At 38.9% G+C, this 10,795-nt stretch overlaps 1 protein-coding gene across 1 annotated transcript; it reads left to right on the top strand.

The window, feature by feature from the left end:
* The first annotated feature begins 550 nt into the window (after window positions 1–550).
* LOC113865274 lies at window positions 551–3,356 on the top strand. The gene has a single exon (XM_027499715.1). It carries the CDS (start codon window positions 1,445–1,447, stop codon window positions 2,699–2,701), a length of 1,257 nt encoding a protein of 418 aa, XP_027355516.1. The 5' UTR covers window positions 551–1,444; the 3' UTR covers window positions 2,702–3,356.
* The last annotated feature ends 7,439 nt before the right edge of the window (window positions 3,357–10,795 follow it).

The following is a 10,795-nucleotide window of genomic DNA, read 5'->3' as shown; positions in this document are numbered from 1 at the left end:
ACTAATAAAATTTAAAATTTGAGCCATTCTGTTTTATTCACTTACTCCAATGTTAATGCTAATAAAATATCCCTTATAAAAATTAACTTCTAATCCAGCAGCCAAGGTCAATCGTAAATTCAAATCCAATTAGACAATATCTTTATAGCATGAAATTTTCTATATTTTAAATATCTCAAATCATAACATCAATTACTTTTAAAACTCATGCTAAATAAACCGTACATTCCCCTCAATAGATAAATAAATATAAAAAAAAAGGTCCTTGAACTAGAACAGGGGTGTACTATACTAAAATCGGAAAACTTCAATAAATATCAAATGACTAGAAAAATGGTTTTTAAAATTCAATGAATAAATTTCCACTTTTACTTAACCAAAATGTAAATAATTGTATTTTTTTAATATAGGGAAGGGGTATGACATGGTGAGAGATACCGAGAAAGACGGGTAAAAAAAACAAGGAAACAAAAGAGGGAAAGAAAGCAACAATAGTATTAGCAACGATCGAGCTACGAAGAGCAGAGCTCAATATAAAATAACCAAAGAAAAGAAAAATTAAATTAAAATAAATTCGAGAGAAAAAGGAAAAAAAAAAGAAAAAAGAAAAAAAAAAGGAAGAGAGAGAGGCAAAGACGAAGCTTGGAAGATTGAAACCCAGTGAGTGAGGTTCGAGATTTGTGACCAATTCGTGAACTTTGCGAAGGTCAGAGTTCAATCAATGCCCAAGTCCTTTGTTTTTTCCTCAAACACTTGCTACCTTTAGTCTTTCTTCTTCTTCATTGTGCTTCTTTCCATTGCAATTTTGAATTTTCGTGTTTTTTTTTTTCGTAACTCAGTTTTGTCCAACTCACTGATCTCTTTCCCTCTACTTCGAATTTTGAAAATTGAAGTTCGAAGCTTAAGAATTTGGTGAAACAATGGGGTTTAAATGGGTGCAGTGATGTAATGTTCGCTTCGTGGTTTTTCGACACAACCATGGTGTTTAGGACCCTGGTTTGGTGATTCAAACTTAGGGTTTTGATATGCTATTCAATTCAACGAATTTTAGTTTGATTTTCGGAATTTCGGTCTCGGAGTTGGGGAGTTCCGTTGCGGTTTGATCTCTAGGGTTTGAGTGTTGGGAAGATGGGATTTGGCTTTGCATTGTCTGTTCTATTGGTTGCTGATTTTGTTCTGTTTTGGGCATAAGGGTAACCTGTTCTTGTTCAGAATTGGAAGTTTCTTTGTGGGTTACTCTGTTATTAGTATATCATTCATGCATCTGGCTGTTGACATATGCAGGGATTGTAGTTAGTTGATTTGTAATAAGCAGATATGGGGGAGGGGAAGTTTAGTGTTCTTTGGAAACGGAAATAGCTGTAATTTGGCTCTAATTGGGGTTATTGGTGGGTGGGTCATTTTTCTGATTTGTTGGGCGTTGTATGAATTTGCCTCGTGAGAAATGCAACCCCAGCAGAGCTCAAGAATTGATTTGGGTGAATTGAGAGCACAAATAGTAAAGAAGCTTGGAGCGGATAAGTCAAAGCGGTACTTTTATTACTTGAACAGGTTTCTGAGTCAGAAACTGAGCAAGACTGAATTTGATAGGTTGTGTTTTCGAGTACTTGGGAGGGAGAATCTTCAATTGCACAACCATTTTATAAAGTCAATTTTGAAGAATGCCTGCGAAGCCAAGACCCCACCACCAATCCTGCCATCAGGTCCTCCAAAGTCTGGTGAACATGGTACAGACATATCTCCTGGTAGAGAAGACGGGCATGAACAGAGTGTTGCCAGCTCCCAAAATCAAAAGGCCCACATTTGGTCAAATGGGGTTTTGCCGGCATCCCCAGGTAAGGTTAGGTCTGGAATACGGGATCGGAAGCTGAGAGATAGACCAAGCCCTCTCGGACCAAATGGGAAGGTTGATTCTGTTTCTCACCAATCAATGGGTACAGAAGACAGTGGTAGTAAGGTCGATATGGAGAATGGAATTCTTACTCCATGTGATTATCAGAGACCGACACAGCATCTTCAAGCTGTTGCTGAGCTACCTGAGAGTGAAAGAGGAGATTATATTCATCGACCTGCAGATAAACCAAGAATGCACGGTAAAGGGCCAGCTGGAAGGTCAATTGTTGAAGATGGGGAAGAGGTAGATCAGTTAAACCGCCTGGGTTTCTCTAGAAGTCCCTTGATGGCACCACTTGGGATTCCTTACTGCTCAGCAAGTGTAGGGGGAGCCCGCAAAGCATTGCCAGTGGGTAATGCTGGTGATTTTGATAGTTATTGTGACAGTGGTAGGTTGTCTGATACAGATACTCTGCGAAGACGCATGGAGCAGATTGCTACAGTACAAGGTCTTGGAGGTGTTTCTATGGAATGTGCCAATATGTTGAATAATATGTTGGATGTGTACTTGAAACGGTTGATCAGGTCTTGTGTTGAATTAGTTGGAGCTAGATCTACAAATGAGCCAAGGAAGCCCCCTGCCCCCAAACAGCAGATACAGGGTAAGATCATCAATGGTATGTGGCCAAGTAATCATTTACATGTTCAGAGTACTGGTGGATCAGCAGAACCTGTGCCTGAGCACAGACCGCCTTGCTCAGTTTCTTTGCATGATTTTAGAGTTGCCATGGAGCTAAATCCACGGCAACTTGGAGAAGATTGGCCACTGCTGTTGGAGAAAATATCCATGAAATCATTTGAGGAATAACCCATGAAAATTTGTCTTCTTATGCATCTAGTTCTGATGGCTCAGCAATGGTTGGTGAATGGTGATCATTGGTGCACCTTGTCTTGTTCTCTGTGCCAGTACAAACAAGATGGTCGCAAATAGATACTTCTAGCCCTTTCGAGATAAAATATTGGTTTTGAGCTTCAATTTGTCTTATCTCTAAATTTTCTGCTAACCAAGGGTACTTTCAAATCAAACCCACGATTGGTTGCATTGTTGTATGTTTTAGCATTGCTGTTGGCTGTATTTGCCATTCTAGAGATCTCAAGGCTTTTGTTTGCTTTACAGCCAATGAGAAAGAAAACAAGGAAAGTTTTGCAGGGATACTGTGTTGTGTAGCTGGATCAGGATCAAGAAACTGTGACATGTATAAGAGCTGCAGGGTTGCTCTGTATGTATTTTTAGAATCGGAGGATTGATTTAAATTTACTATCAATAACACATTAACATCTATTGAAATTACCCTGATCATTCCAGTTTTATGGTTGAACTCCCTGATTTCAAAATTCACCAATACCCAAGTAGTGTTTTGGTTTCCTAGTTTTTTTGGTGTAGATTTGTAACTTACACTACTTTTTAAGTGCAAGTTAATTTGGTGACTGTAATTGTTATTTTCAATAAAATGAGATTTATAAATTTTGACATTTCACTGTTTTATTAATTTAATGTACAGAGTCATTTTTTTAATGAATGCTTATTGAGGTATCCTATACATTTGATGTTTCATTAGTTTCATTATCTCTGTTTAAGGAGTCATAATTTCTCCCTGTATTAGTTGAACCATTTTGATGCATTTGTTTAAAATTTCACTGACAAAAGTTCTTTGCACATTTTTGTGTATCACAAATATAGTGACATATGGGATGCATTCTGTAATATCAGAACTTTTGGGACTAAAAGCACTGTAGGCCTAAAATGCATGAAAAATTGAAAATTCTACAGGAAAACTTGAAGGGAACAGTAGACGTCAACATTCCATTCTCTCAAATGATTGGAACATTTTCTACTCGTATATATGTAAATTATACTGACACATCTGCAGTTGAAGAGTGGTCGTGTGTTAAGCTAGTATAGCTGAGAATCTGATAAACCGGTAAGTTACATGTGCAAAGTCAGGCAGATTGGAGGAAATTACTTGCAGAGGGGTTGTGGCATGTTGTTTATGAATACAGCTGCAGACGAAGAAAAAAGAGACCTTTTAATCTTGATCTGTCTTGGTTTTTCTCCTATTTGTTACAACTAGCTGGAGATTCAATTTACACAATATATAAAGATAATTCCATAAATTTATAGTCTGTAAACATGCCCAGCTCAGTGAAAAATAAATTTTCAACATGGTCTATTGGTATGAATTTTCAAATAGACTCAACATTGAATTGTTTAGACTTGTTATATGCTATTGATCACCAAAAAGTCCTTGACACATTTGCTTTTGGTAGCATTTTGTGCTCCTGGTAGATAATTGCCAATATTGTTGAAAATTACCAGAATCTTTCCGTGTTGTCAATTTGTCATTAGGTAGCAATTTTTTATGGTATATTTTTAACTGATTTTCTTTCTGTTCTTGCATTGAACACACAATACATGGGTGGCTAATGGCCTTTTTTCATTGGGGTTTTACTTTGTCTGTCTATTACCATAATTTATAAATTATAAACACAGATCAAGTATAATTTGCCAATGACAATACTCCACAATAAATACCAAAAGGTGGACTGTTGTATAGTATGGTGTGAAATATGCAACCCATATCAGGCTTAATTATGGAAATTGATTTCATCTCACTGCTAATAACTATTAAGTTTCTGTATTTATTAATACTGCTCTAATTTTTAGAAATTTATTATCCAATTCTATCCTGTGAGTTATCACTCTGATGCCTTATTTTTAATAATATACAACTTAAAACAATGTTTGGACCTAAATTATATTGGAAGTTTGGTGTTTATTTTATGCACTGACTTGGTATTTATTTGTATTGCTTCTTAATAACTTCAAATGGCCATGTGTGATGCAAGTGACCATCATGCATGGCATCATCCTCGTAAGATTCGATGTAACTCGTGTAAGTTTTGAAAACACCCTCAGGGTGACATTGTAGGGATGATATTACATTAAGAGAGCCAAGTTTTGGGGAAAAGTGCATATAACATATGCCTGAACTTCTAGTTTAGGCAAGTAACTCCTGGAATCTTAAAAAATTTGCAAATAGCTTCTTCCACCTAATCTATAAATTTCTGTTAAGTGTCAGCACCTCAGTTTATGGTTGTTTACAGAAGAAGTTGGACGGATACAGAAGTTGCCATCTGCAAATTTATCAAAGTTCTGACAATGATTTTCAAAAGGCTAATGGTGAAGTGGCAACTTTGTTTTACTCAAAGAACAAAATATGCTGTATATGTGGTACTTATTGAGCTGTTATGAATATTGATATTGATTACCTGAATTAGGTGACGTGTGCATTCGCTGCATGAGATGGAACAAGCACACAGTTGAGAAGCAGCTGATTCCAACTTCCAAGTCCATCCTATAAGTTGTCAAGTGAGTGCTTACACAGTGCTCAGTGCATACTGCTTTCAGATTTAAAACTAAGAATGTACAGGGGTAAGGGAGAATTGCTTTTGACTGTTTTTTTCATTGATCCTTCTTTTGGGCTATGCATATATGGCACAGCTTGGAGGAACTTGACTGTGACAAAAAATAATTATGAACAGAAAATGTGGATTATATATATTTTTCTAAAATGGTCGTCCAATTGGTTTGGAATTTATTTTTTTAAGAGCTGCTATCTATTCATCATTTTCTTTCCATTGATCAATTAGATTTGTCTAGTTGAGTTTTGCTCTAATTCTGAGTGATATTTATTTTACGGTTATTAAATTCTAGAAGATTGAATAGTCCATAGTCAGTTGGGGCAAAATTTCAAGGTTCTATCATGGTAGATATTAGACACGTCTTGATGAAGTATAAATGCAAGATGAGGGAAAAGATGCAATGCGTTAGAAGTTTTCAAAAGTACTAAATTACAGTGATCCTGAGACTAGCCAGTAGCAACTAGCCAGGATGCTATTATAATTGTTTTCATTATTGTTAGTTCAACCATCCATATAAAACAGAGTTGTGAGTGACAACATATTATTTGTTATCTGTTGAAATTGAGACTGCAGTTCAATGCCGCTGGTTTAATGTCTGGTGCTTGAGCATTTGTATAATATTATTTATGTTAAGCAGCCCAAACGTAACGTTGGAAGACCAACACGCTACAAGGACTGAGACTTGAAGTGGGCCAATAGTTAGCCCATGCAACAACCAGTTGTACCTTTTATTTTTAGCTTCAATTTTAGTTTTATTATCTGGTGCCATATGTTAGGCTCATATCCATGAGCACTATATATATTGTCATTTGTTATTTTTAAAATTCAAGAAAGAAGTATTCAATATATTTTTGTTTTGTATTGTAGAACCCTAGTATTCTTAATGCTTCCTAGTGTGAACAACAGCCTCCATTAATATACCCTATCAATTCTCGTAACAATTGCTGCTTTCATTGACCTTACTCCATGCCTCCTAAACCAACTACCCCCTACATCCTATTAAGACCCTTCTCCAGCACCTACCATGGTTGCTCTCACTGTAGAGTTAGGACACCTTGGGCCATCATGGATTCTAGACATGCTGGAGTCACCACTATCCTTGCCAACCTCTTGCACCGTCTACCTACTTCCCCATCCTAATATGAGGTACATTCTCCTTCTTCATTTACTTCTACACCCATTTTCCTCCTGCCTACCACCCATTCCATTTCGTCTCCTATACCACCAATTCTCTATGCCCCTTCCAACTTTACTGAACCCCATAGACCCTATCATTACAATTCCCAATATTCACATCCCTACCCTCTCTGACCCACTTCTCTACCAATACCTTGCCCTACCCCTTTCCACCTCCCACATTTACACCTCCCTTTCCAAACAGTCTCGCCACTTAATGCTCAGGCACATTATAAGTTACCTAAATTACAGCTGGATGCTTTTGATGGAACAGACTCCTTAGGTTGGTTATTTAAAGCAGATCAATTTTTTCAATTTTACCAAATTCCATTAGATCAACGGTTGCCCTTGACTGCTTTTTACATGAGAGGAGATGCCTTGACGTGGTTTCAATGGATGTATTATAATCATCAATTTCTAGACTGGTTTACTTTTACAAGAGCTTTGGAGGTGCGTTTTGGTCCATCAGCATTTGAAAATCACCAAGCCGAATTATTTAAGTTACGACAGACTGGTTTTGTTGTTGATTATCAAGTGGCTTTTGAACGTTTGTGCAACAGAGTTTATGGGTTGACACCGAATATGATCCTTAATTGCTTTATTTCGGGTTTAACTCCAAAGATTCAGCGAGAAACTGCAATACTTCAACCTCATTCTATCACTCATGCAATTGGCCTTGCTAAATTGGTTGAAGCTAGATTCAAGGATTCTAAGCCTTGTTTTTCCCGTTTCTCTCCATCCACTTCCCAAACTCAACGCCCACCACCCACCACTCCTACCCCCACCACCCATTAGATGACTCTTTCAAACCTAAATACAAGAACGACACGCCCAAGGCTTATGTTTTTATTGCGATGAATGATTTATTACAGGCCATCGTTGTGCTAATAAACGCACATTTCTCATTCTGGTTGATGATAATAGTAAACTACCAATTGACAATGTTGAGTTTGAATAGGATTCTACTACCCTTCTCCTTGATTTTGACTCCTTCCATTTCCAGCTCTTACCCCATGCCCTTTCTGGCCTTCCCTCTCCTAAGACTTTGCGCTTTAAAGACATCATTGCTGGCCTGCCAGTTGTTGTTCTAATTGATTCTGGCAATTCCCATAATATTTTACAACCACGAATTGCTTCTCATTTGACAATCCTTTCCATTCTTACCACTTCTTTCTCCATAATAGTGGGTAACGGTGATCGCATTTCTTGTACAGAGCGCTGTGAGAATGTCCCTATTTCCTTATAGGGCCATTTGTTTTCCTTACACTTCTATCTACTTCCAATAAAAGGTGCAGATATTGTTTTGGGAGTTGATTGGCTTCGTTCTCTTGGACCATTGGCAGCCGATTTCGCCATCCCTAATATTTCCTTCACCCATAATGATACACACATCACCCTCACAGGCCAAAACACATCCCTTTCTTCACCTATATCCTACCTTTAATTTTGCCAATTAGTCCACACAAATGTGATCTCCTTATTACACTTTTTGCAAATTTTACCCATTAACTTAGATTCCCAACCCTTCCCCTAGCCTTCCTTCGTCCCCCTCCAACCTACCCACTGCAATTCAACAACTTCTTCAACTCTACCCCACTGTTTTAACCCCTCCCCCACATGGCCTTCCCCCACTTCGACCCCACGACCACCACATTCCTCTTTTACCCAATACCCCGCTTATTAAAGTTCACCCTGACCGTTATCCTCATTCCCAAAAGGAAGTTATGACCAACATTATTCAGGATATGCTACGCGAGGGCATCATAGTCCCTAGCAAAAGCCCCTTCTCTTCTCCTGTTCTCCTAGCTAAAAAGAAAGATGGCTCTTGACGGTTTTGTGTTAACTAAAGAGCCCTAAATGCCATCACTGTTAAGGATTGTTTTCTAATTGCAACTATCGATGAGCTACTGGACGAACTAGGATTCACTACAATCTTTTCTAAACTTGAGTTAAGATCTGGGTTTCACCAAATCAGAGTAGCATCCCAAGACACTCACAAGACTGCTTTTCACACTTTTGATGGATACTACGAGATTTTGGTTATGCCCTTTGGCTTAACGAATGCTCCTTCCACATTTCAATATGCCATGAACGATCTTCTGCGTCCTTACCTACGTCGATTTGTTCTTGTTTTTTTTATGACATTTTAATTTAAAGCCCTAATTTTTCTGATCATTTAACTCATTTACGCCTTGTTTTAGACCTACTTTGTTCTAATCAATTTGTTGTTAACCAAATGTGAATTCGCTGTCTCCTCTATTGGTTATTTGGGCCATGTGATATTTAGCTAAGGGGTGGTCCCAGACCCAGAAAAGGTCCAAGCCATCATGGACTGGCCTCAATTGTGCTCGTTAACACAACTTCGCAGCTTCCATGGCCTCACTGGATTTTATTGTCATTTTGTTCATCACTATGCTACTCATGTTGCCCCTCTCACAGATTTATTACAGTCATCCGAATTTAAATGGACTATAGAAGCTTCTGTGGCCTTAAAAAAATTAAAAGAAACAATGACAACTCTACTCGTCCTCGCATTACCCGATTTCTCCCAGCTTTTCCAGGTTGAAACTGATGCCTCTGCTGTGGCTGTTGGTGTTGTTCTCTCTCAAGGCGGTCATCCCATCGCTTTTTTTAGTAAGAAAATGGGTCCTCGTCTCCAAGCTTCCTCCGTTTATGTTAGAGAGATGTATGCTGTCATAGAGGCGGTCAAAAACTGGTATCAATACTTAATAGGGAGGCATTTCCATATCATAACCGATCAACAGAGTTTGAAAAGTCTAATGTCCCAAGTTTTCCAAACTCCTGAACAGCAAAAATGGGCAACCAAATTACAAGGCTTTAGTTTTGAAATTCATTACCGACCTGGGTGCTCAAATCGTGTTACTGGTGCTCTCTCTCGCTGCCAGGTGGTTGATACCCCTAATGATAACACCCTGCTCTTTTGTGCAATTTCCATCCCTGTTCCTTGTCTGGTCCAGCAGCTTCAACATTTCTACACACGTGCCACAAGGCCAGGCATTACTCAAACAGTTTCAAGACTCTGGGACTCCCACTGATTTCTATTTTGCACATGGCCTTCTTTATCACAAAGGGAGTTTGTATGTACCTGATTTGGCTGATCTGCAACACTCTCCTTAGTGAATTTCACGACACACCTTCTGCTGGCCACTCTGGTGTCAAGCCTACACTCTCCTGCCTAGCCACCTCATTCTATTGGCCCAACATGTTTAAAGATACAAAACAGTTTGTTAAAAAATGCTTGATTTGTCAACAAAATAAATATGTGACACAAAGAAAGTCGGATTATTGCAACCCTTACTAGTTCCACGACGAGTTTAGAAAAACTTATTCATGGATTTCATCACCCATCTTCCTCCTTCCTTTGGTCACTCCACCATCTGGGTCATCTGTGATCGTCTCACCAAGTACATCCACTTTCTGGGCCTTCCTAGCAAGTTCACTGCCCCCAATCTGACCACTCGTTTCTCTACTGAAATCTGTCGCTTGCATGGTATTCCCAAGTCCATTGTCTCCGATTGTGACCCCTTATTCCTTCACTCTTTTTGGAAAGAGCTCTTTCGCCTCCAAGGTGCCAAGTTACAGTATAGCTTTGCATATCACCCTGAGTCGGACGGACAAACGGAAGTTGTCAATCGCAGTTTGGAAGCCTACATCCACTGTTTTGTGGGTGATTATCCCAAGCGTTGGTTCAAATTTTTGCACCTTGCAGAGTTTTGGCACAACGCCGCTTATCATTCCTCCATCAACATGACTCCCTTTCAGGCCCTTTATGGCAGACCCCACTAGCCATCATTGACTATATTCCAGGCTCAGCGACCATTGAGGTTATAGACACCACTCTCCACATGCGCTCTGCCCTCCTGCTTCAGTTAAAAGACATTCTTAAGCATACCAACAACGTATGACAGATCAAGCCAATAGGGGGCGACATGATTATGAATACAAACCTGGAGACTTAGTTTTGCTGAAGCTTCAACCATATCGGCAACAATCGGTGGCCAAACGTCTTTCTCACGAGCTGTCCAAGCGCTACGTCGGTCCTTTCGCTGTTCTTTGTCGTATAGGAGCTATTGTTATGAGTTACGCTTACCACCAGATTCTAAGATGCATCCGATTGTTCATGTTTCTCTGCTCAAATCTTACCATGGATAAAACCCAAAAACCTATTTTGTTTCCCTACCCAAGGACTTAGAGCACAACCTCTCTGAAGAGCTCTCACATGTTTCATTTTTCCAAGAGCATAAGCCAACTAGTTCCCTTGAAGTACTTACTTCTTCTACTT

Source organism: Abrus precatorius, unplaced genomic scaffold (assembly GCF_003935025.1).
Source record: "Abrus precatorius isolate BTA unplaced genomic scaffold, Abrus_2018 Scaffold4, whole genome shotgun sequence".
In the NCBI taxonomy this organism is placed as follows: Eukaryota; Viridiplantae; Streptophyta; class Magnoliopsida; order Fabales; family Fabaceae; genus Abrus; species Abrus precatorius.
This window is presented reverse-complemented; position numbering and strand designations above follow the sequence as displayed.

Excerpts from the sequence above, each read along its gene's own strand:
- LOC113865274 (XM_027499715.1), top strand. The coding sequence starts at position 1,445 with ATGCAACCCCAGCAGAGCTCAAGAATTGATTTGGGTGAATTGAGAGCA.